This window comes from Haliaeetus leucocephalus, unplaced genomic scaffold (assembly GCF_000737465.1).
Source record: "Haliaeetus leucocephalus isolate CR32 unplaced genomic scaffold, Haliaeetus_leucocephalus-4.0 Scaffold200, whole genome shotgun sequence".
NCBI classification, from domain to species: domain Eukaryota; kingdom Metazoa; phylum Chordata; class Aves; order Accipitriformes; family Accipitridae; genus Haliaeetus; species Haliaeetus leucocephalus.
The window spans coordinates 470,687-495,180 of NW_010972636.1; the positions used below are offsets into that span (position 1 = coordinate 470,687).

General features: G+C 42.6%; 1 protein-coding gene across 4 annotated transcripts in view; it reads left to right on the forward strand.

Moving 5' to 3' along the window:
- Positions 1–24,494, forward strand: part of BRSK2 (BR serine/threonine kinase 2) — a 325,351-nt gene that overhangs the window by 295,711 nt on the left and 5,146 nt on the right. For 2 of the 4 annotated variants that reach the window (XM_010565996.1, XM_010565997.1), the window contains exons 16-19: positions 2,679–2,802; positions 4,766–4,946; positions 5,631–5,720; positions 14,263–14,310. In XM_010565996.1, the coding sequence (XP_010564298.1) occupies positions 2,679–2,802; positions 4,766–4,946; positions 5,631–5,720; positions 14,263–14,310 (443 nt within the window). Of the gene's footprint in view, positions 1–2,678; positions 2,803–4,765; positions 4,947–5,630; positions 5,725–14,262; positions 14,311–18,764; positions 18,773–22,057; positions 22,101–24,494 lie in introns of all 4 variants that reach the window. The other 2 variants (XM_010566000.1, XM_010565998.1) reach the window with 2 other exon arrangements.

A 24,494-nucleotide genomic window follows, 5' to 3' on the forward strand; every position in this document is an offset into this window, starting at 1 on the left:
AGATGCTAGAGTATCTCATTCAGGGTGCTGAGGATCCTTGATTCATACCCATTTTAACCCAAGTTAGTAGCGCTTAACACCCTCTAAGAGGAGGGAAACCTTTATTGTGTCATTTTACTCCAAAGCTGCCCCCTTTTCTTCAGTGGGCCTATTCCCTGGGTGTATGAGCACAGCTAGTGCTGCTGATTTCAGGGAGAAAAGCCAGTACATGGGTGCTTTGTCTTGATTCTGTTCATTCCAGAAGCAGGAGAGGCCACAGGCATCTATTCCATCTTATGTGACACCAGCAAAATTATTTAGTGAATTCCAGTGATTTACGAGCTGGAGCATAGCCCAGGCTATCAGTGAATCTTCCAGAGTCAGTATTATTGGTGATAACCTTGCCGAAGAAAAGAGCCCAGCTGGACTCTGGAGACTCCAGACCAAGTTGCCAAGCTGAACAGGAGAAAACCTCCCTATGTTCTGGGGCCCTTTTAACCTGTGCTTGTTAAGACACCTATAACTGAAGGGCCAACAAAACCGTTAATGAAAATACAACAATGAAAGGTCATATTTTAACATGGCAGACCTGCAGTTAAATATGCACACTTTTTCCAGGCCCAGCTTCCATGTGTGACGTACACTGGGCCCCAGGAGTCCATATAGCCAACCCCGGTTCAGATTATGATACGTGCAAGCCTAAGACAACCAGCCGTTTTAGATGGATAACCAGGTGCTAATTTACTAATGAGCATAAACCCTTTGCATGCGTGGAGCTATTGCCCCAGCTCTCCAGGGGTTTGCGGTGTTGTTATGGTGTGTGTGAGACACATGAGCTAATTAGTATGTAATTTCCTTTCACACTCTAACCCTGGCTCCTTAACGACCCATTTAAATGAGAGGCCCTTTCTCTTTACTGCTCCCTATGCTAATCTCTGGCTCACTGGCTTAGTTACAGCTGCCTATGAATATTTTAGGGAGTGACAGTTTTCCAGCCCACTTTAATTGAGTGGGGGGCACTGGTTTACCAAATTGCAAGTGAATCTTTCTGTACTCTTATTTTTGGTTGCCTGCAGTAAGTAGAATCAAATGATTATTTGCACAGCTGAGTGGTCTTCCAGTGGTGGTCTTTCTACTGTGTGCATTAAATGGGCAGTGAGACGACAGTTGCGTGATTCCTGGAGCACTCTGGAATGGGGAATGAGTGCAAATCGCTGGACGCTGCTGAGGTCAAGCTTTGTTCTTTATCCCGAAGGTTTAGACTTCAAATTAGTGTCCTAGTTTTCTCCTCTCTCTCCTAGTCTCTGCCCTTCCTCATTCTGCCTCAGTCTGAGTCTTTGCCGTGGAAAGTGGATCTACTAATAACTCTCTCCAGCTGTTTATTGCTTTGCTGGAAAGCTGATGTATAGTAATCCTTTTTTGCAGATGGCTCTCCTTGTCTGGAGAGGTTGTCTTCTGCCATTGAGTGGTGAATGTCCACCACTCAAAAAAAGTGAAACCCTATTGCTTGCCATACTGCAAACTGGACTTGTCATGGCATTATAAAGTATCCTATGGAGGAAAAAAAATGCAGTCTCTTGGTGGCAGGTCTTTTCATTTCTGACATTTTCATGCTAAATTCTTCCCTACTAGAATATGGCTGATTTCAGTAGAATTTTCCCTGGGTTTATGTTGGTCCAGCAATTCTTTGGCTGTATGTCATGGCTGACAGCATCTTCTCTCCCCTCAAAACCACACTGGTCACAGGTGCTACCTTCAAGGTCTGGGTAGTGTCCCCCAGTAACATTCATGTCCCTGCATTTCTCCTTTAGCCTGTTTAACTTAAAAGGGACCGTCAACGAAGTGCATTGAGATGGTGAAACTATAAGCAAAATCAAACATTTGCTGATACGATCAGTGTGAAAAAACAGAGCAATTTCATTTTATGATGAAACCACCATCTGATGCTGAAAGGAACTGCGAAATTGGACTGCTGTCAGTGGAAAGCCTGAACTGTGTTTTGCGTGATGTTGATATCTTCTCTCTTAGTACTGAAAAGTCATTCCTTTGTGGGATGGTCAGAGTTCACTCGTTATACAGACACCCTGAATGGGTAATGAGTGGGACAGTCTTTGTCCTGGCTGTCTGTGTAGGAGTGGATTTCACTCACTGACAGATGGGAGGTCCAGTGAAACCTACAGCTTGCTTTAAAAAGCAAGATCTGTGATTGTACTGTCAGCCTAACAGGACACCTTCAGAAAAGGAACTTTCCAAATCCTAGAACACCAAAGGGGTTGAAATTGGGTGAGAAGAAACTTAAATCCCTGTGTTACCAGCATTCGCATATTCTCACAAGAAATGAAGAGATCCCAGGAGACAAACCAGAAACGTGTCCCGTGGCTTATATGCACTTTCTGTATGCAGTATTAATCGGTATATTGGCTCAGTCAAAAGAGTTACCATTGCTCCTGAGTTTTCATTGTTTGTGATGCATGCTGCCAGACTAACACTGTGCGGTCCGTCATTTTAACAGCTTTCACTAAGTGAAATGTTGTTCTGGGTGTTCTCTGACACTGTTTTCCACTTACTATTAGTAATAATATCACATCTGGAGTGCTATCAAAACTTCCTTGTGTGTTTTTTAATATTTTTTCTAGCTGGGGGTTTGTAAGAAGTAGTGCTTACTATTCTAAACTATCTCTTTCTTTTCATCACATCAGGCTTGCCAAAAAATCCTGGTTCGGTAACTTCATCAACTTGGAGAAAGAAGAACAGATTTTTGTGGTCATTAAGGACAAACCACTAAGCTCCATTAAGGCTGATATTGTCCACGCTTTCCTCTCGGTAAGTCACCCCAGCTGCTTCTTGGAGGCATTGCTCACTGCTCAGTTCCAGGACTCCTTGTGCCATACGTTAATGGGCAGGTCTCTGCTCCTTCAAATGCATCCTCTGTGGATTTAATTTACATGGCCTGTTGATTCAGGCCTCCACTGGACTCTGTCTGAATTTCTAACTGTAGATAATGCTCTCTAAGGTGAGAGAAGATTTCAGCCTTCTTGGCAGGGTCTCCAGGTTGCCAGTGCTTGGAATATCACTGCAGTTAGAGCACAATGCTGGTGCGGTATCAAGACAGCAATTTGCTGCTTTGTCAAACTAACCTTACAGTCACCAACTGGGCGTCATATTGGATCTCCCTCTGCTGGGTATGCCATCCACCACTTTAGTCAGACAAAAATCCTGTCTCACATCTGCATTTGTTACTTTAAACCTCTTCTTCAATGCTGTATGGCAGAAAGAAGGGTAATTTCCTCTGGTGACCAGTGTATCAGTTGTTGCAGATGCGTTTTGTTTACAGTCTGGGAAAGCAGAGGGTAGTTGTCATTTTTTTCTATAGAAGGTCCTCATTCTCAGTATCTAGAACTACCAATGAGAAAAAGTCAGCACAGTAAAGTTAATTTGAGAGATTTTTCAATTCAAGGTAGTTGACAACATAATTAGACTTTCTGAATAGAATTAAGAGAAGGAGACTTAATTTCTTATATCGTTTGTCGAAATGATATTGTTTTCCACAGAATACTGCACTCCTTTTTAGTCTCTATGATGCTGCAATGAATTTCCTCAAAAAACCCAGCCATAATCCTTTTAACTGTACAGGCATACAAGGAGCAAGTGCAGTGTAGTAGCATGCATCAGACGCTGGTATCTATCTCACATTGGTTTGAAGCAGCCATGTTACTATATCAGTTTTATGCATTTAGCTGTGCTTCTGGGTTTATATTGTGGTGTAGTGTGCGCTACTGTCGATATTGGTGATGCTGTGCATACCCCACATGTGTGGGTTGAGGTGTGGTGTAGTGATTTGTATGCAAACCCTATGAATCGTCTCTTAGAGCCAACTTCAAACTTAAATGCATTGTCACAGCCTGCTAAGTAAGTCCTTAAGTTCAGCTTCTCAAAGAACTCATCTTCATTTTTCCTCCTAAATTAGAGGTCAGATTTCCAAATGATTTGGGGTTGTTGTTTTTTTTAAAATCTGGTCCTTTATGAAGCAATAAATAGAACGTAAGTATGTTAAATTTTGGCAGGAACTGTGAATGGTAACTGCTTGAAAATTAGGCAGTTATGAAATTCTACCATGGGTCTGAAGATACAGATATTGGATGATACCAGAAAGCTTCTCAGAGTTCTTTTACATATTGATAGGAGTTGTGGTTTGGGTAAGTTATTTGCAGGCATGCTTTCCCTGTAGATATCCCAGGCACTTGTCAAAGTGTCTGCTCTGTGTCCTGATGTCTATTTGATATCATAGAATCGCCAAACAATTGATGTTGGAAAGGACATCAGGAGGTCTCCTGCTCAAAACAGGATCAGCTATGAGATCAGACCAGGCTACTCAGGTGGATTTTTATATCCAGTCTTATATCCCACTGACTTTGCTGCCCCCTCCCTTAATATCAGTTTTCACTCGGCAAAAGGCATTTCTCAAAAGTGGTTGATGAGTAGGAAAAGAAAGACTGAGTATATGAAGTTCTGCAAAGTGTAAATTTATAAGCAGGCTGGGTATTCCACCAATAGTCAACCTTTAAATTTAGGTCAGTCCTGTAAGGAGCGGTGCATTCTGTGGTGCCAAGCAACCTGCACTCTTACTGATTTCACAAGAACACTCTATACATTATAAATTCAAGTCCAGAAGCAAATCCAGCAAATCTTGCCCACTCTGGAAAGATGTATTATTCTAAATCAAATTTTGCAATTTTGTTCCCTTTGTGCTCTGGTTCTACTATCTCCTTCTACCAACCTGTTTCAGATTCCAAGCCTCAGTCACAGTGTCATCTCACAGACAAGTTTCCGTGCAGAATATAAGTCCACAGGAGGTCCTGCTGTCTTCCAGAAGCCAGTGAAGTTCCAGGTGGACATAACATACACAGAAGGGGGAGAGGCGCAGAAGGAGAATGGGATCTATTCTGTCACTTTCACACTCTTATCAGGTAACTGTGGCAAAGCTGTAAAATGGGTGCAAGCTGGCTTTGTCCTTGCTGATATAGAGGCCTGCAAAAAGAGCTCTGCCAAGGGAAGGAATGTAACTGCCTTGACCTCAGGGGAAAATTCAGACAGGGGCAAGGAGAACATCAGGAACAAAATGATGGAAGTGCTGGGAGGGAAAGAGATTCCCAAAGAGGCGAAGTTGCCACCACCATCATTAGTGCTAAAATGGCTGCTCTGTGCATCAGATTTGAAGTATCTCCCTGTACTGTCTCCTTGTTTCACTTAAAGGTCTCAGTGTCTCAACTGGGCACTGTGAGGCCACTGGTTTCTTCCTTCTGGCGGAAACATGCAATCACCCTTTTCTTCTGGGTGGCCACATGCCCCCCACAGGGGTTAAAACAAACAAACAAACAAACGAAACCCCCCACCTTTTCTGTCTTTACAAAAGGAGCCCAGAAGCCATCCTTCCTCCTGTTATCAGCACACCACAGTCCCTGTTGACGTGGGGACTGCATAATGGTTCCTCAAAGCTGTGCCTTCGGCTGAAGGACAGATACACTGTCAGTACACTCTTGGGGACAAGACGGAAGGGAAGATACTTGTGATCCTTCCCCTCCAGCCTGGCTTGTACGAGGATTCGGCTCCCGCTCCTCTCATGGCCATTTGTGCCTCTTCTCTCCTCACAGGTCCAAGCCGTCGTTTTAAGAGGGTAGTAGAAACCATTCAGGCACAGTTGTTAAGCACACATGACCAGCCTTCAGTGCAGCAGTTATCAGGTAAGTAGTTTCTACTGTTGAGCACCTTGCTTCAGCAGGGACAGGAAGGTGAAGTGCCTCGCAGTACCAGGAGGCTGAGGGAGGCCATCCCTCTGATTACAGCAAGAAATGAGCTCCATTCAGACAGAGCAGTAACTCCCTCCCCACACCCTACTCTTCCCTCTCTCATTCCCACTCCAGTGCTCCCAGCGCATTCCCCAGTTAAACAGCTTCTGCCCTCCTCCCGCCCAAAGAGCCATTTGCCCACTTCTCCATCAAAAGCTGCATCATCAATAGATCTTCCAGAGTTTCTCCGGCTCCAAAATCTCCCAGAATAGGGACATGCTCTAGAAGGTACCTGATTTTCAAACCCTTCAGGCACGCTTTCGAAACTTCCAGCTTCAGAGGGTCCCAGAACAAAGTTGAGAGCTACTTTTAACTTAGCCATTAACAGCAGCATTTTCAGATGGTCAGAAGGTGGCTAATAGTTTCCAGCAGTGTGATCAAATTCTTGGCCCAATGCTGTGGTAGCACAGATCATATACTAAGGTTCTGCAGAAGCTATATTTTATCTATTTTTAAAGTAAATTTCAATTCCTCATGGTGGTAAAGAAAGCCTTACATGTGTGACCCTGTGCAATGACATCAGTCTGAATCTGCAGGCAGCCTGAATTGATAATGCAGAAATTGGCCTCATCCCACCATTATGTAGCAAATGTTCACTCTGAACACTAGTGGTGACACACACACACAAAAAATAACAGTGTTAACTCCTCTATCCTTTAAAAGGACAGAACAAAGAAGGTGAAAATTGAAAACTTAAGGAAGCTTAGCTATTGGGAGTGCTTCAAGGAAGGAGGTATGGGGACAAGCAGAAAGAATATACAGATACAGGGAAAAAATAAGAGCAAGGCAGAGCAGAGGCTCCAGGAAGAAGGCAAAGAGGCAGGAGGATTAGGAAGAATTTTCCCATTGTATGATGATGAAAAGGTAGTAACTAAATATTATACGTAAGAGCCAAGTTCTGTGCTTGACCTTTATGTGAACAAGCTAAGACAAAAGCGGGGGAATGAAGTTGGCATTGTGTCTTGCAGTTAAATGCCAGATGTCCTTGGCTCATTGCACGTATGGGTTACATCCTTCTGGTCTAACAGTGTGGCTTTAACAGCTGAAGATAAAATAACTCCATCTAGAAGAGTGTATGCTTACTACATGACAGAGAAGTATGCTCAGTTCAGGAAATACTATTTTCCATCTTGCTTTTGCCCCCCAGCACTGCCTGACCTTCTGCACACTGGATTGCAAGGGTGCCCAGCACATGGGTTATTCTGTTAGGAAACAGGAAAGGTGAGGATACTAGAACTATGGTTGATTCAGGTTTTTGCTGTCTGGACTTTTGAAATTAAATTGAACTCAAGGAAGCAGGCAGAATTTTCTGCCAACCCTTCTTCTTGGGAAGTGTTGGGGCCAAGTGGGAATGAGGGGAATTAGATAGAAAAGCATCCTTTAAGTCTAGTTCGTGTTACCCCTGCTGCATGAACAATGTTCAAGCATTCCTTGTTTCTTAGGAAAAGAAGCGCACCCTTACTTTCTGGTGAGAAAAAAACTGTTAAAAAAGTAAATAACATGGTGATCTCTCTTAACTTCTTCACTCTAGTATGTGCTAGCTACTGATGCTCTCTAGAAGGACTTGGACCCTGTTGCACACTTGTATATGAAGCAGGATATCTCCCTAAGAAAGTCATATTATAGCAGGAATAAAAACCATTCATCTGACTAAGGCTCAGGGAGATGTTTAGAGCAAACTGTGCTGTGAGAAATGTATCTGACTTAGAGTTTTGCTCTGGTTCTGGAATGGAAAAATCCAGAATCTCTACTGCCTAAAGCTACATGAGAGCATGTCGCTCTAGCAGGGAAAACCCAGCCTGATCTTTAACGCCAGAGTGGAACAGATAACTCCACATGGAGAAAAACCAAATGAATGGTCTCTTGAAACTTAAGAATGAGAATTCCCTTGGCCAGGGAGTTATCCAGGCAAGACAGCTCATGAGAGACAGGGTGCTAAATTATCCTGTATCTTATCACCTGACCTGATCAGGAATATGCCAGTCTTTTGAAAAAGGGAGAAGTAATTCAACCTGAAAAATTTAGGTTGGAGCAGAGTACAAGGAAAAGAGAAAAGGAAGGGGGGAAAAAAAGGATTCTTACCAAGAAGAGACAATCTGTGCATCCAATTAGGGAGGCCCTGTGGTTCACATCCCCAGCCAGTGAGGGCGTAAGGGGAAATAAAGGGACAGCAAGAGTTCACATTCAGCACCTTGTTTAGCTGGGTGGCTGTGGTTGGGAAGATGTGTGCAAGAGCTTCCTAGAAATTGCCATGAAATTACTCAGCATTTCTCACTGGAAACAAGGCAAAGTCTTTTCTGTTTCTCTTCTTCTCCCATATTCACAGCCCTGAACACCTCACAGGAATTGTGGTGGCTGGACTCCTATTCAGGTTCATGGTTTGAGGATACTCTGTAGGCAATCCACTGCTGCAACAGAACATGCTCACAGTTCACTTTGACTCTCCTTCTCCATGGCTCTGAGGATACTGCTGGCTCCGACCAGCAATACTGGTCCAGCACTGGAGATTTTCCTAGCTCCTTGTGCACAGACATATGCCCTGTGCGGTTGTCTCCCCTGCCTTTTAGTTCAGATGCCTTTACAGGTGGGAGGATGAAAACCATCTGTGAAAGGTGCATGCATGTAAAGTGAGACCTGCAGAAGGGGAAGATTCAATGAACACAGCATAAAGCAGAACAGCAAGGCCTAATAAGCATATGGCACTGATAGTCATTCTCTCTCCTGCCCCTCTTTGATCCGTTATGCATGCCAGCCCACTAAGCCGGCTTGCCTGGGTTTCTGAACGCACTTTCCTCTTTCTCATTTCCTCCAGCTCACAACAGTGTTTGTAGATGTCGTGTTGCCCATGCATCTGTGTGTGTGTGTATGTGAGCCTGATATGTACCTGATTTAGGTAGATGTGTTTCTGTGTCACACTTGAGCACCTTATAATCTCCCTTCCCCCTGGATATCCCTCCATTCACTTCCATTTTTCCTTCCTAAGACTGGCTGTGCTTATTTCTTCTGGCATACTCTGAAGCAGGAAAATAGCTTCCCTCCCTTACCTGAATAGGTGTGTAAATAAATGAAGTCTATCCCAAAAGCTAATGTAATACTTCTAAAATCCACTGTCCAGTTGGCCAAATTTAGTGCAACATATCAGCCTTCTCCCTTAATGTTTCAAGACTTTAAATCCTCTGTGGTATAACTGCTGAGACAATACCAGGTCTACAGACTCATGACTGGCATAGAACAAGCAGATAGGAATTATTATTCATTTTTCCTTCCCAATGAAAGAATTAGAGGCCATCACGTGAAAGTAATGGGAGCCATGTATCAAAAAAATATTGGAAGGTGTGTCTTCCTGTAATGTAAGACCTGCGGAACTCCTCACTGAAGCAGGTTCTGAATGAGAGGGGCTTGCAGATGCTTATCTTCCCCTGAGTACTTCTTACTCACAGGGAGACTGGACAATTCCCTGGGAGAGAAATCTTCCTAAGGATCACTAAACAGAGAAACTGCAGCAGGCTCAGTAAATCTCTGACCTGAAAGTGGTGAGAGAGTGAGGTAGTGTTAGGAGGAAGTGTTCTGTGTGCTTGGCCCGCAGTTACACTCCTACATGTCTATGTGTGGCTGCTGATGGAGACAGAGCACTGGATGGTTTTGGCCTTTGATCTGACTCAGAATAGCTGTCCATGTGTTCTTGTTACTGGTATCACAAAATGCATTTAAGCCCAGCGAGGCCATGAAAGGACAGTCCCTTTTGGATCAAGAGTGAGTATCGCTGTCTATGAGAGCAGATGGCCTTGTCTCTCATCCATGTATGGCTCCATCCAGGAGCCTTATACTCAGAATCTCTACTTCGGTAGTCCCTGGGCAGGACTGCCCTTTTGTGGGATAAAAGGATCTCTCTCCATGGAGGAAAATATCTCAGATTTGTGCCTTTGTTTCAGCCCAATACTCTTTCCATTAAATCATAATCTGTTTTCCTCCAATGCCTTTGCACAAAAGAGTAATAGAAGCAGCTGGTGAATAGGGACATGCAAAAGCCATCTGTGATCATTCGCAGGGTATCAATTTTTATTTCCCTAATATTTTCTTGCCTCTTTGGGCTTTGGTTTTAAGTGTGGGGTGCTGCATATTCTTATTTTTTCCCGTTTTCCAATGTTATGGGCAATCAGCAATACCAAAATAGCCTTTATAACTTCTTTGTATAGGTTTTCTGTTTCTTTATTATATTTATTGGCTTCATGTCAGATTTTAACCATTGGCATCTCAAATTTCAGAGCATCTCAGTGTTACTGCTGGAAATACCTTTCATCAGCATAAACAAGTGTTTAGGGACCATATCCAGCTTCAAAATAGAGCAGTGCAAATTCTCGCTCATTGTGTGTATCTTCCATATCTGCACCCAAGCTCTCTTATTGTGCTGGTGTACATCTCAAAAAGCAAAACATGTTCATGTGACTCAAAAAACTTTGCTAGAGTATTGATCTGTGAATTCTGGGTGTTCGACTTTATGGCTCACGAGAGCTATAGGTTGGCTAATTTGCTAAAACAAATCAGTTAGAAATTTACAGTTACCAAATATGCGAAGGATTTTATCATCAAGACAGAAAAGGGGGTAAGGCGCAAATGAAGTGCTTTGCAAGGTAAACTTCCAGCTGCAGACTCAAACCAGGGCTATGCAAATGCCAGTTTGGAATTGGACCACACATCAGTTTTATCCAGGGCTCATCCAGGTCCCAGGTTTACCTTGTTTCCTGCATTCTTGTGTGTTCCTTTATGTCTTACCACTCTTGTAGTGTCTGGGGCAATCACTTCATCTTGCTCTCATGGTTCCCACTTACAGTGTAATGCCTGGTTGGATTGGCAGAGCACTGTTTTTTTGCTAAACAGCTTTAGTATTATTAACTGAACAGACTTCATTAAAATTAACTTGAGTAGTCCTGAAATAAAGCAGGTAGAAAAAAGTCCAAGCTCTCCTGAGTTTTGATAGGAGAACAGTGAATTTCAAATAAGCACCCAAACACTGGGGATTTCCAGTCTAAATGATAACTGCCTTGGACCAGAGGAACTGGTGGCTCCCTTGACATCATCTCCCTTAATGGAAATGTTTATTGGGGACGATAAGCATCTGGCAGGAGATGCTCAGTGCTTTCTGGGATCTAGCCCTGGATTTGGAGATCTCAGAGGAGCAGCTGTTTGGGTGAGATTTCCTGGGCTGGGACAAATCTCAGTCTCAGAGATATCAGAAGCATCACAAACCAGGCAGCTTGGTTTTGAAATTTATGTAGGATACAAACACAGAAATTAAAGAAAAAAGAAAATCAGGAAAGAAAACTCAGCAGAACACTAGCATTTTTTTAATAGATTCAGAGCTTGTTTGGCCTTTTGAAGGAAGGTCTTATTTTAACCAAAGCATTTGCCATCTATTAATGAACTGAACTGGGTGTCATGTATGAAAGAGTCTTGGTCAAATCCAAGTGTGAGTGACTGCTAGCAATCTCTGTGAAATAAGGAATTGCCTTATCATCAGAAGGATTGAGATCTGATGCTGCCACTATGCTTTAATTAAAAAATTAAACAGCACACATTAAAAATGCAGTTACATGACCCATCAGTGCTTCTCAGACAGCTAAAGGCCTTTAGACCCTGGCATTACTCACCTCACATAACACCTAGATCCAACAGTCACTCGGTTATGGATTATTATCCATGAGCAGAAGCTGACTGCCAAGAATCTAAGGCTTTCTAATTAGAATGAAAATTCTACTTTAAAATGATGAAATATTTTATCATATAGAGTATTTCCTAAAGCAGATGTTACAATATGATGGAAATGAAAGAAGTATTAAAGTAATTATAACAGAGAAGCTGAAAGCATATTAACTCTGTTAGTCTTTCAAGCAATGCAGTATGAGCTACTGTTTCTGGTGTGCTCATGTTTGCTATGCCTTTGGAATGGGGGAAAAACAACCTGATCGTGTCTTGGAAAGACATTAAAAATAAATTCATGTGCAGTTCCTGGGACTGGCCATGGCAATATAGAGAATGCAAATTATAGATGTCTGTAAAAGTTCTGAGAAAGACAAATTAGATGTTTTATTAGTGTTCCTTTGGTATTTTTCCATGGTCTTCTATTTCAAAAAAGGGTTTGTGGTTTTCCCTATCCATCAAAACCATTTCTATAACCTGCAAATTTAGGTTTTTAGGAACAAAATGGGGCACAGAGCCCAAGATGTTATGCTGTCAAAAAGCCTGTGTTACAATCCTTTTTTCCTGTTGTCAGTTTGTATTCTAATCACATGATTAATGTATATAGACCTGTTACACAATTAGCTTTAAATGAAATACTAAAAAGAGCCATGCTGACTGCAAGTGACTTACTTACAAAAAAGACAGTATTCCAAAGTACTAACTTAAGGAGACATGATTATTTTTAATTTGTTAAAGATAACAAGGAAACAAATACCAATTTTAGGAGAATCTTAGTAAACCAGCCACAATGTTTACCTACTCTGACATTATCCAAATACTACCTTTTTTGTTTCCAGACTGCTAGTTACTGTGTGGCCAGTCAGTCTGGATACACTTGAGGGGAAAACTCCAGGTGTTGGACGTGGGAGTCAGAAACAGTCTTTCAGTCATATTGGAGACTTTCCTTGCTATTATGTGCTTTTTCAAAGCTTAAGTTCTGCTAATGAATGCGTGAATGCTCTGAGCTCTACCAGTATAGGTCCGTATTACACTGCTTTACAACAAGGTGTAGTTGACTCAGAAAGGGCTGGACAGAAACCACTAAAAGGCATGAGACAACAAACTTCTCCAAGTTATTAAACAAAAAAAAAGGATACAAACTCATGACTGTGACTTCTGTTCATTGGCTTAATCAGCAGCTGTAGGCACTTCTTAAACCTGTTAGGCATCTTCAGGGAGAAATGTATTTTGGGAGCTTAATCTGCCTTCACTCAGACTGGCTAAAGAATTTCAAAACTACTGGCCTCTCTGACACCTCTGATACCTTGTTCCAGTTCCTGAATCCGCTATTCTCCTTCAACTCCTCCCTTTTTCCCCTTTCTCTCAATCTTGTGCCTTTCTGAGAGACCTTCCATGGGTATCATCTCCCACTGACCTCTGCCAGCCCACCTCTAACCTTGGGGATAGAGAGCATATAACTGCTGCTTAGATCCTTTGGCCAGTGCTATTGAACCAAGCACCTGCCCTCTCTCCTCCATGCTTTCCCAGATGATCTGTGCAGCACAGGCCTGGCTGCATCAGAAAACATACATATACATGCTCTTCTAGCATGGGTTCAGCTTACCCAAGCATATCCAGCACCCCATCCCCCTTTTTTGAAATTACTTTTCTCGGTATTTAAGGGGAGGAATGCCAAGAAATTATCCTTCCCTCTATCCTGCAGACTTTTCAGCAGACAGGGATTAGTTAGAGCTTCCTAGCAGTTAGGGATTTCAGCATATGTGTGCATGTTTCCAAGAAACCTATTTCTTGAATACCCAAGTGTTCATTGAGAGGCCAGGCAAGAGGAGGTCTGAGACTGAACTGAGTGCTTTAACTGTTAGCCACTTGCTCAGCAGTGAGTACTCCACATTGCCCAGCATTCACGGACACAGTGATTTAGATCCCAAATGCAAGGGAATCCTGGCTGACAGCAGCAGATCTGGCTTGCCAGAAGGGTCCACATGGAAGTGTCCAGCTGGGCTGGTCCTTTCTCCTTTGAAGCTGACATGTAGAGCTCCTTCTGCTTATTGCACCTGAGTAAGAAGCACTCAGAGGCTGTGGCAATGGGAGCTATACACAAAGTGGACAGTTATGTCTTAGGGCCAGATTCTGCCACCCTTCCCAGAAGTAATTCTATTGCCTGCAAATAGTGACTTTGAAATCAAGAGGAGTAAGAGACTACACGTGAATGAGAGAGGCAGAGTTATGCTGAGAACTTGGACATTATCCTTTGGAGTCTAAAAGATGTTTTTGAGCTGTCTAAGTAGCCTTCTCATTCCATGTCCAGTAGCACAGTGCTGCATTTCCTCCCTCTCGACAGGTTTTTGATGTACATAGATCAGCTGGCTGGACATTTCCTGGCTGTTGCAGGCTAATTTGCAAAGCTGGCCAGGTGAAACAATGTATTCAAGGCTTTTAGTTTGCTAATGTGGTGGCAGGGTATTATTTCCCACATTTCATAAATACCTATAGCTATAACAAAGAGGTGAGTTGAAGCAGCAGGACTGAAGCAGCATCCACGCTCAGTCACAGGGCCAAGTTTGCACTGGCATACAGTGGGTGGCAGAATTTTGCCTGGGTTGTGTAAAGACCAAGATGTGTATATGTTTCCTGCTTCAGGTAATAATGTGCTAAGTTACTACTTTATGCACAGAGGTATGGAAACCTTTTTTTATGTTTTTCCCTCCCTCCCTCCTCTTTCCGTTCTATGATCCAGACACCACTAACTGTATGGAGTTGATGACTGGCAGACTTTCCAAATGTGGTAAGAACTTCCTTCCCTTCTGCCTTTTCTCCTTCCCCAGCCCCTGCTGAGCAACACAATAATGCGCCGTCCTGTCCCCTCCACCTGTTCCCCTTCCCCATCCCTGCTCTCCCATGCTCTTTTCAAGACTACCCATCCCGTAACAACCCAGTATGTCTTTCACTTACCTGGTGGACACAAGCATATACCCCTTATTCTGTTCCTCCCCATCCATGCACAGATGCACAGGCTCCACCACAGCATTCCCCTTCATAGCACAAGTGTGTGGTGTTGCACTTGAGATTCCCTCCCTCACTGTAACCCAGGCCAGTGCTTTTCTTTTTCTTTCCTGTTTTTTTTTTCTCTTTTGTTTACTTACTGCCTTTGATTCATGATTCTTCAGTCCCTTTTATGCAGTGAAGCTGAAAGCTGCCCTGCTAGCTGCTGTCTCCCTTGGTTTCCTGCTATTTATTGAGACAGGATTGCTATGTTATTTAATTCCATTTTGCATCCACTCTCTTCTTCCCCAGAATTCCTTGGGATAAGACCCTTTTAAATCTTCCATAAGACACATTGCATATTATCTGTCAGATACTTAGCAAGTGTAAATTGTCACAGTTCCAGTCTGGTCTTGGGGAAGGATGTTGTGTCTCTAGCTGGAGGAGTAGTGAACCTACTGGATATTCAGAATTTTGCTAGGAATGAGAAAAAAAAAAGAGTTTCCTGCAAAACTTGCAGCTCAACTTGCTTGGGATTCCATGAATTTTGGTTAACTTGTCCCTTGCATTCCCTCCCCTCTATCCACACATGGACTGTATTCTTTCTTTCATTACCTGTGGCCCTACTGACTCCTCCAAATACAATAGTGGAAATACCCAGATACTAGGAGAGGTTTTTGTCTTATTACTTATATCTTGTACAGAAAGGTTTGGTACAAGAGAACTCTGTTGTCTGTAGATTTCCATTCTGGTATCTAGGTTGAATTTAAGTATCCCTATGAAAGGGAAGTGATCACTGAGCTAGTACCACTCTCCAGCTGGGCCTGTGACTCCTGCATCATCTCTTCGTAAACTGAGGAAAGTTGTTCTGGAGTTGTTGTGGAGTCTGTAACAACAAAGGAAGGTTGTCCTGGTGGAGATAATTAGTTTTATGCATGTGTGACTGAGGCAGAATTTGGCCTGCTTCCTGTATTTCAGATGATCTCTTTCCCTTAAGTTGGAGCTTTGCTGGTGGGAGTTTTTCCTTTGCTCTGAAAGGAGCTTATTTGATTTCTTATTTGAGTTTTCTGGGTTATACCAGTTCTGATCTCCTCATGAAGACTCATTCAAGTTGTAGGCATACCTCCAGCTTCTTCTTGAAGGCATCAGACAGAAAATCCCTCTTCTCCCTCAAGCCTTTGTTTTTTGCCTGGATCTGGCATTCACATCATATGAAAATACTGAAATGCTGATGCTACTGATTGCTTGCAAGTCGAGCTATACAGATAACCAGCCAGTACTCTGCGTTCTCTAGATAGAGAGCATTCCTGCTCACTCCCAGTTCAGGCAGGCCCTCCAGCTGTCACAGTGTCAGCATCAATCCAACCAGGGACAAAGAGGACACAGTGAAGGCCAGCAAGGAGACTATTTTGTGGCAGCTACAGCACAGACAGAACACATATATATCCAGAGAAGAGAATGAATGGGTTATCAGGGTTTAATGGAGCTGCTTCCTTTAAATCATATTCCTGTTGGTGTGCTCACACACAACATAAGCAGTGGTGACTGCACCATGCTGAATTCCACCCTCTTATATGAGTGAATAGCTATTTTGTGTGCAGGAGAGCTCACCCACAATTTAGAGAGGGGAGTGAAAGGGAATGATGCCAGAATTTAGCCAGCGTTTAGCCTATTATTGGCAAACTGTCCTCTATGACTCTGAGGACAGGGAATCCCCTGTGAAGTTGATACAATGTTCATCTAGTAAGAAAAACTATACTATGTCGGGTTTTTTACTTCATCATTGTTCTGTATTCTGAGAGGGAGCACAGGGGGTCATTCTTGCAAAAGAGTTAACACTGGAGCAGGAAGAGCTAATCAGATGCTTTATGCCTGGCTCAGCCATGTGAAAGCTCTGGTGGGAATGAGGAATATCTTTTCACCCACTATAAACCATTGAGTGTTGTAATTAACACCAAGGCAAATTTGTTTAGTCCTTTAAATGTTATCTCATCTTCTGCTTGCAGTGATTGTCAGTCTGAGAAGTGATTTTGCATATAGCCATTGGCATTGAAAAACAAGTTAATGTTGAACAGCAGAGGTATGTCATAGGAGCTACCAATAGCCAAATGATGTAACAGCTGCTCTATCAACCCTACCTGTGCACACTAGAAAACTGCTGCCAACTCTTAGTATTTCACAATTGAAGAAAATAATTTGGCTTATAATAAAGTTGAAATGCACATTGGGGTGGAATATTTTATTTCATGTTTCCACCCATTCCAGCAGGGCAATGGGCATTTCTGTTGTCAGAAAGACTAAACTGGTTTCCATGAAGTCTTTCATATCTGTTCATAAGATTCAAATTTACCTTGTAAAAATTAAAACCTTTACATTTAAAATGCAGCTGTAACCTGAAAACTGCCTATAGGAGTGATACCTTCTGACTTAGCTGATCTATTCCTTGTGTGTATTCAGAGCCAAATCAGTTTAGTGACAAATAAGCTTTGCCACTTTATGTGCTGCTGTTAAGCCTTATAAAATCAACACAGCTATAAAAGAACAAGCTGGATTCTGTTTCTTTTGAGGCAGGATTGAGAGAACTGTTTACTACCATCTAATCTGGTATTTACGTCTATCTTACTGAAGAATAGGTTGTCTAATTCACAATGAGGTTCTAATAGGTTCTGCAGAGCCTTTACATTAAAAAAAAAAATAATCAAGATAATATAGAAACTGGAAAGCCCTCCAGCTTCAACCACAAAGCTGGAAATTAGAAAGCAAGTATCATTGTAGATTAGGCCCATTGGGTCTGGACCCATTGATATAGGCCATACAGAAGCCCACAGTGCCATTTCAGTAGTCCTTGTTCAGAAAAGAGTCTGTCTTTACAAACTTTAATGACTTTAAGTCTTTTAATAGAGAGCTGAGAATTTCTTTGGGTGGTTGACTCAGTAGTAAAGCTGGTGTATAGCCTTGGATAGCTCCCCTTTCTTCCCAGCCATCCCAAGTTTTTTGTAGTCCGTAGTATGTTTCTCCAAGGTGCTGGCTGCTGGCAGAAAGCTCTGAAAAGCCTGCCTATTCTTGACCTTACCTTCTGAGAAACACCAGGGAGCCTGTAACCTTTCCAGTCTCTACACTGTAGCTGTCTGGGGCTGAATTTTATTTCCACAGTGATCTTTGCTTGTTGTTTTCCATCCCTCGTGACTCTCAGGAAAGTCTTCGATTACATCAGTGGCAGTTCCATGGAACTGGGTGATGATAAGAGAAGGAAAAGATTAGTATGTATAACTAGTGCAGCTCCAGTCAAATCACGCTAGCATTCTGCACAAACATACGTTCCTGCAAAGTCTTAGGCCATAACCCTGTGACAACAGGCTGGCCAGAAGACCTCATGTTTATTCTTAAATATCCTGTGTTGCCTCTTGCAATTTGAAACTGTGATTCCTGGCACCAGAGTTAAATAAAAAGCTTCACAGATCCTTGTGTGTACCAGTGGCTGTCACCAAAATGATGTGATCAAAGCAGAAGCATAGCAAATCCACTTGCCTTTCATATCTTTCCAATGTACCTCACTTGAATCTCTTGCTTCAGGTGTTTAGGACTTGACTTGACATAGCTTCCTATTCAGAGCCATCTAACCTTGTCCCCCATGGCCAATCGTCCTCTGTGCACACAGAGCAATTGCACTACAGTAAAGGCTTCTCTTCATAGCTCCTTGCAATCACAGTTTGATTCACGCAGACGCAAGCCCATGTCAATAGCATCCCAAGCTACTTGAGAAATGAGGAGACATTTTGTAGTTTAAAACTGGTTACATCACATTTGGGTTTCAGTTGCAGCATGCAGCTTTGTAAGTGCTAATTAGAGACTGTTGGTGTTACTAGCAGCAGTAAATATCTGGATTTGGTGCTCTTGGAAGTGATCCTGATCCATATTGGCATTAATTAGAGTAATCCTGCTTCTCACAAAGTAGCTATTTGATGGAAGAGCAGGTTGGTGATTTGCATTCATAAAGTGGTCATTGATGGCAGAAACACTGATGCTGAAACCTGCAAAAAAAAAGTATGCTGCCCTCCCAGCTGAAAGGCTCTTCTTACAACCATTACACTGTGACGTAGTCAGAACAAGAACTAGCATTTCTGAAAAATGTGCTGGCTACTGGTCTTTCTGAGCATGGCTGATTATTCTGTCTAAATTGACCCAAATGAGAGATAAAAGGAAGAAGACCCACCTGAAAGATCACATATGCCTTCAAAATAGGTGGATCATGATAAGTAATGTAAGTCAGATTTTCCAAAGAGTTCAAGCCAGGTTTCCCAGCTGTCCATGCCCCTTCTACTAGTTATCCTTTGCTGTCCAAATGGATGGCTGACTCCCCACACACTGTACTCATACCTCTTCATTCTAGTGTTGTGCTGGGGAGATGTTTCTTTTCCAATTCATGACTCATGTTTTTGCACTGTAAAAGAAGGTAGCAACAAAAATGGCAACTTGGCACTAAAGATGAAGCCAGATGTATTGAACTATTTGGTACATGTCAGGTCCTGTTTTGACAGCTATGGCTGGATTTTTACTGTCCAATACAAAGTCTTTTTCTCTGTAATAATATGTAATACAGGAAACATAGGTATTGCTCTCTTAATTAAGATCACAGTACTTTATTTATAGCAGGCAGTGCTTCAGGATACTCCATGTGAATATTTGTTTTCTGTACTAAGCTAAATTTGAGACAGCCTCCCCGGAAGATTAAATCATATTTTTAAGGGACTGATTCAGAGGAAATGAGGAGGCAACATCTCACCAGCATACACAGCTCATTTCTCTCCTTAGGAACAGGTCAGAGAACTTAAAACCCATAAGATCCTACTTGAAGATCCATCTGGCGGGAAAGGACAAAATCATATTATTAAGTGCCAATACATTTTGGACATTTTTATAGACAAAAAATTTGAATGAAGCAGCAGAAGTCACTAAGAGAATGGGTAGCAGCAATACTATCAGCATCTGCTGTGGCTTTACAAGTGTGGGTCGTCAGCTTCCCCTCTCAGCACGCACTTGTGCAGGCAGATCTCTGTAAAAGGACAGGCAGAATTCTTGGGCTGAGTCCTCCACCGGCCAATTTGCCAGAACAGCATGATTCCACAACAGAATCTGGCATCTCTTCATCCCACCACTATCCTTGTCTGCTCTTTCAGTGCCACCAGCTGTCCAAACGAATGTACGATTCCCTCCTCCCTGTCATCATGTCTCCTTTTTTGAATGTTATGTGATGGTGCTAGATTGGCCAGAGCTATTCATCAGTAATGGACACATTTGTTTTCTGATTAATTACGCATGCCTTAGCTCTGCAGAAGGTAGCAGCAAGGAAATATGCCTCATCTATTTGGGTCTTTGCTGCCTGTGTTCACCATTCCCTAACTCATTGCCCAAGAGCTACCTGTCTCAGTTATATTGTCTGTGACAGGAGAGGCTGAACTGGAGCTTAGCTTCTCTCTGTGTGTATGAGAGAGAGAAAAAACATGCAAGATGGAGGCAGAACGGCCATCTGGATGCATCCGGCTAGCCACAAATATTGGGCCGCCCTCCTGCAGAGGAGACGGAATGTAAGGGAGTAAGAACATGGATGGGTTATAGAGCATTTAAATGTCACGTTGGTTGTTCAGATTTGCCCAGGTGTGTAGCAACTGAAAGTTCCCACCTTCTGCTGGTAGCATGGACACCTGTGCTAATAGTGTGTGATAATCTGAGTAGCTCCTACCAGCAGTTTGTTTCTGCAAACACTGTTTTCAGTTGGCATTTTTACTGGCAGAGTCTAAGGACTCTGGAAAATAAGCTCCATTGTTACCTTTGGACGTCACCTTTCCCAGTTGCAATTCAGGTGTCCTGCTAAGAAACTGGAGTTGTGCTGTGGACTGTCTGTCTCCATTTTCTAGTCCTAAACTGAAACAAAATCAAAACAACTGTTCCATTACATGACTAACTGGGGAAAAAATAAATGGGAAAACTTGTTCTGCTCAATCTGTTGTGACAATTTATAAATCCAGTAAAACCCACATCCACGTCTCTTGAAATCCCTTTCTGACTTCCTATCATTTTAGACAATTACCTGTCTTGGGATTTCTGCAGTTTCTTCATCTCACTTCAAGTAGCCTAGGATGGGTTCAGAGACTAGGAGGAAGTTCTGTGTGATGTCCTCCAGCAAGACATTGCAATGACCTGTCACTCTTCTCCAGTCTAGAGGGAAGCCTCATACCTCCAACTGTTAAAGGAGCAAAAAAATCTTTCTGTAGCCTTCTTCAGTAGTCAGCGAGCTTGTTGAGGCATCTCTCTGATTTGTATTTGTACAATGCCTAGACTAGGGGTTCTTTAGTCTGGAGGAAGACCCCTACATGATATTACAGCTAAACAAAGAGGAATAGGCCACTTTTACCTTTCTGTCATTCCTTTCACTGCATAAACTCTTGGAGTGGGTTCTATATTTTAAGTCTTCTGTTTTCAAAGGCAGAAGGGACTCTGCCAACAGAAACCCAGCAAACAGGCAAAAAATGCCTAGTCTTCACAAAGAGGGCTAGAACTCTGTCAGAGTAGCAAAATGGGTTTGAAAAGGAATGGATTATAACCCATCAAGTGCGGAAACTCAATCAAGCGCTCAAGCTCTCTGTGCAACATTCCCTTTATTTCACAAAAGTATCCAACTTATGTATGTTTCAACAAAGATCTAGAAAGTACTAACAGCATACAGCCAATACTACTAACATAGGAGGGCATATCTGGCCCAGCTGGGATGTTTGCCAGTCCTCAGAACAGTTAAACATAAAAACATTCCATAGACATACTCGTGACTGTCTTCAGCCACATCTTCCCAGGCCTACACAAGCCCATCCTCCAACCTGACCTTGTGAAACTAGTTCTTCAAAGGCTTGGCAAACATGCAGCATAACAAATTCTAACGGTCACTCTTGAAAACAAATGCCAGGTGTTCCGAGCTGCTCCCACAATCAAGAGAGTGTTTCAATGCTTTACATGAAAGGAGTTGGATTTTTGTTACATGATCACAGCTGCTATTGAAACACAGAACAAGCTAGGGATGGAAAAGACAAGGGATAAAGAGAAAGGCATGAGTATGGGAAGAAAACCTCAGTGGCAGGGGCATGCATAAGACAGAAAGGATGTGAAAGCAACAAGGGAAGGAATATTGGAAGTCAGGTTGACAAACAGTGGCTCTGTTTCCAGTGGAGACCTATCTTTTCCCATTCACTTTCTCCCAAAGCCTAAGCTAAAAACGCAGAAACCCAAAACTTCTCAGGCTATACAGAAAGGAAAAGGCAGAGGATAGTCCCACAGATGGCATATTTTTTTTGTGCAACTTTGTGTTCAGCACCACAAGGATTACTGCATTAAAAATACATAGACTTGAGAGAGACAGTTTCACAGAAGGAAGTTCCTCAGGCTTTGCTTCCATTAGGTCAATAGGAATGTTGCTATTTGCTTCAATGAAAAGAGGACCAAGTCCTTACCTGACTGTCTTAAAATGTTACAAAACAGCAGGCTCTAATCAGTGACTGAAGCCTCCAGGCTTGTCCTGAAGCTGCTTGTTCACCACCTCCTGTTGTTTTCTGTGGAGGACTCCAAGGGTCTTGGCAAGGTGAGGGCAGAGTTTTTGCAAGGTCAGAGCAGAGTCTTTGCAAGGTGCATCCTTTCCTGGTGTCACTTCTGGTGCCTGGAGTGAATCACCTCATTTTCTCTTTCCTCTCTTACCTGGGTGCTCCACTTCCACTTTGCTTCTCAAACCTGTGACACCACTGGGGCTAGGTCAATGTCAGACTGACTTCCTAAGAACAGCAGATGAAATACTGTGAGGGTTCATACAAGCCACCTGCCCCACTTCCTTTTACATTTTTGTGTCTGTCTCCAGCCCTGTTTCTTCCTTTTAGTGCCTGTTGTATTCAAATGCATTCACAGTTTTGACTTCTGTAATATTTCACTGTGACAGTGCTTGCACACAGGTGCCACAAACCTGTGCCTTCTCCATAACTATAGTTCTATATCATCCCTTCAATACATGACCCTTTCATAAGCTTCAGTGCTTGTTTTCAAACCCCTTCCCCTTCCCCATCTTGCAGCATACAGCTCCTTGGTCAAAAATGCACATATCCATCTCCTCCTGATAGATGTAAAACTAATGCTTTGAACCTCCCCACCTGCCTCTGATCCTTCTCACGGTTTCTTACCCTTGCTACCCTTCACGCCTTCTTTTCTCTGTGTTGATGAATGTTTGCTCTCAAGGGGAAAGAAGACCTTAGTTACAGATGCATGAAACACCTTTTGAAGAACCAGTGAGCCAAACCTTCATCCCTGTCCAGAGGAAATGGGATGTCACCTCCCTTTCTGAAATAAGACAGGCAGCCTTTTTGAGGCCCCCAGGTGGACTTACAGGTGTAAGAGCCTATGACACTTTTTGCACTGAGTGCTAGGAGTGGAAGATTGCTTAAAAAGCTGTTGTAATCTATCACCACCTGCATTTTCAAGTCTTGTTTTACTGGATGTATAAGTCCAAAGGGAACTGAGAACTAAGAGGAGCAACACCACTCACCATTTTCATGCTTCCAGCATAGCTGACCCATGTTTACATATCTCCAGAGAAAAATGTGAGGACTCTTTGTCTATCCAAAGACCAATGTCTAGACCAGCCCAAGAGTGGGCTGACAAGCTGTCAGGTAGACAACATCAGTGCAGTGATTGTCTGTATTGCTTGGTGTAGGATCAATTTTTTCTTGACTGCAGGACAGGAGAGCATTATTACCTAGTATATAATTATGAGTCCACATACTACAAAAGGCAAAAGAGGGAAAGGGTTAGTGAAATGGCCTATTTTATTTTTCAGTAGCTCTCTTTAAACATCCCTAAGGATTTCTTACCTCCCATTAAAATTTTACCTGGAAATGCTGATTGTAAGGAATCCAGTACTGATACAGGCAAAGAAAAGCAGACTGTTAAATACTTTTGCTGCAATAAATCTCCAGGCACTTGAAAGCCAGTAGGGCATGGGGAGGAGAAAGGGTGGATGAAACAGGGGCTGCATATTTTAATAGGATGGTTAAAAATCCTGTATCAGGACTCAGCAAATACAAGATATATAAATATAATTTTAAAAAATGTTTTATTGCTCCATTCTTGCAAGTTGTACTTTGTCTACTGTTCTTGTCTACGTGAAAACAAAAAACTTCCCTGATTCCTGCAGAGCCCTGCTTACTCTGCCCTCTTCTTTCCCTCTAAGCTTGTTGAATAAACTGCTCAGCTGAATAACTAGAGATATTCCCCTCCCCTTTTCTCCCAACCTAGCAGTCTTTCCCTCTCCAGCATTTTTTTCAGTGCTCTTTTTCATTCTCTCTGCTGACTCCATTTGCTTATGAAGATGAGGGGTCCAAAGCCACATAAGAACCAGATCTGTCCACATTCCTGCATTCAAGGCTGAGTGTTTGCTTTCTTTTTTTTCTTTCTTTTCATTGAAAAAGAGTATCCTAAAAGAAGTAGAAATGAGTCTGAGCAGATAGAAATGAGTCAGAGCAGAGCATGCACCCACAAACCTAAAACAGTTTTAGGGAGGCTTAGGGAAATCTCTGAAATAGAAGTCATAGATGTGGAACAGATATCCCCCTTCCAAAGCATTTGCATGCATGTGGAAGGAAGCAGGTGGAGCTCACGAAGTCTGACCCCAAAACAACTGAGAGCTGGATAGCCCGTCTCTTCTAAGCCAGAAATTGAGATATGTGCTTTGCCTGGCTGTTTGTTTGGGCCCATCACTAAGGCTTCAGTAAGTGAGGTGAATGATGCCCTTCCAGAAACTAACAGCCATTTCCTTGTGGCCTCGGTGTAGCTGAATGCAGAGACAGAACCAGGGCCAGCAGTAAGTTAACCACAAAGCAACAGAGGAAGGCAAGGAATGAATTAGATTAATAAGATTGAGATCTTTCACTGTATATGCCAACCATTTCATATTTCTCA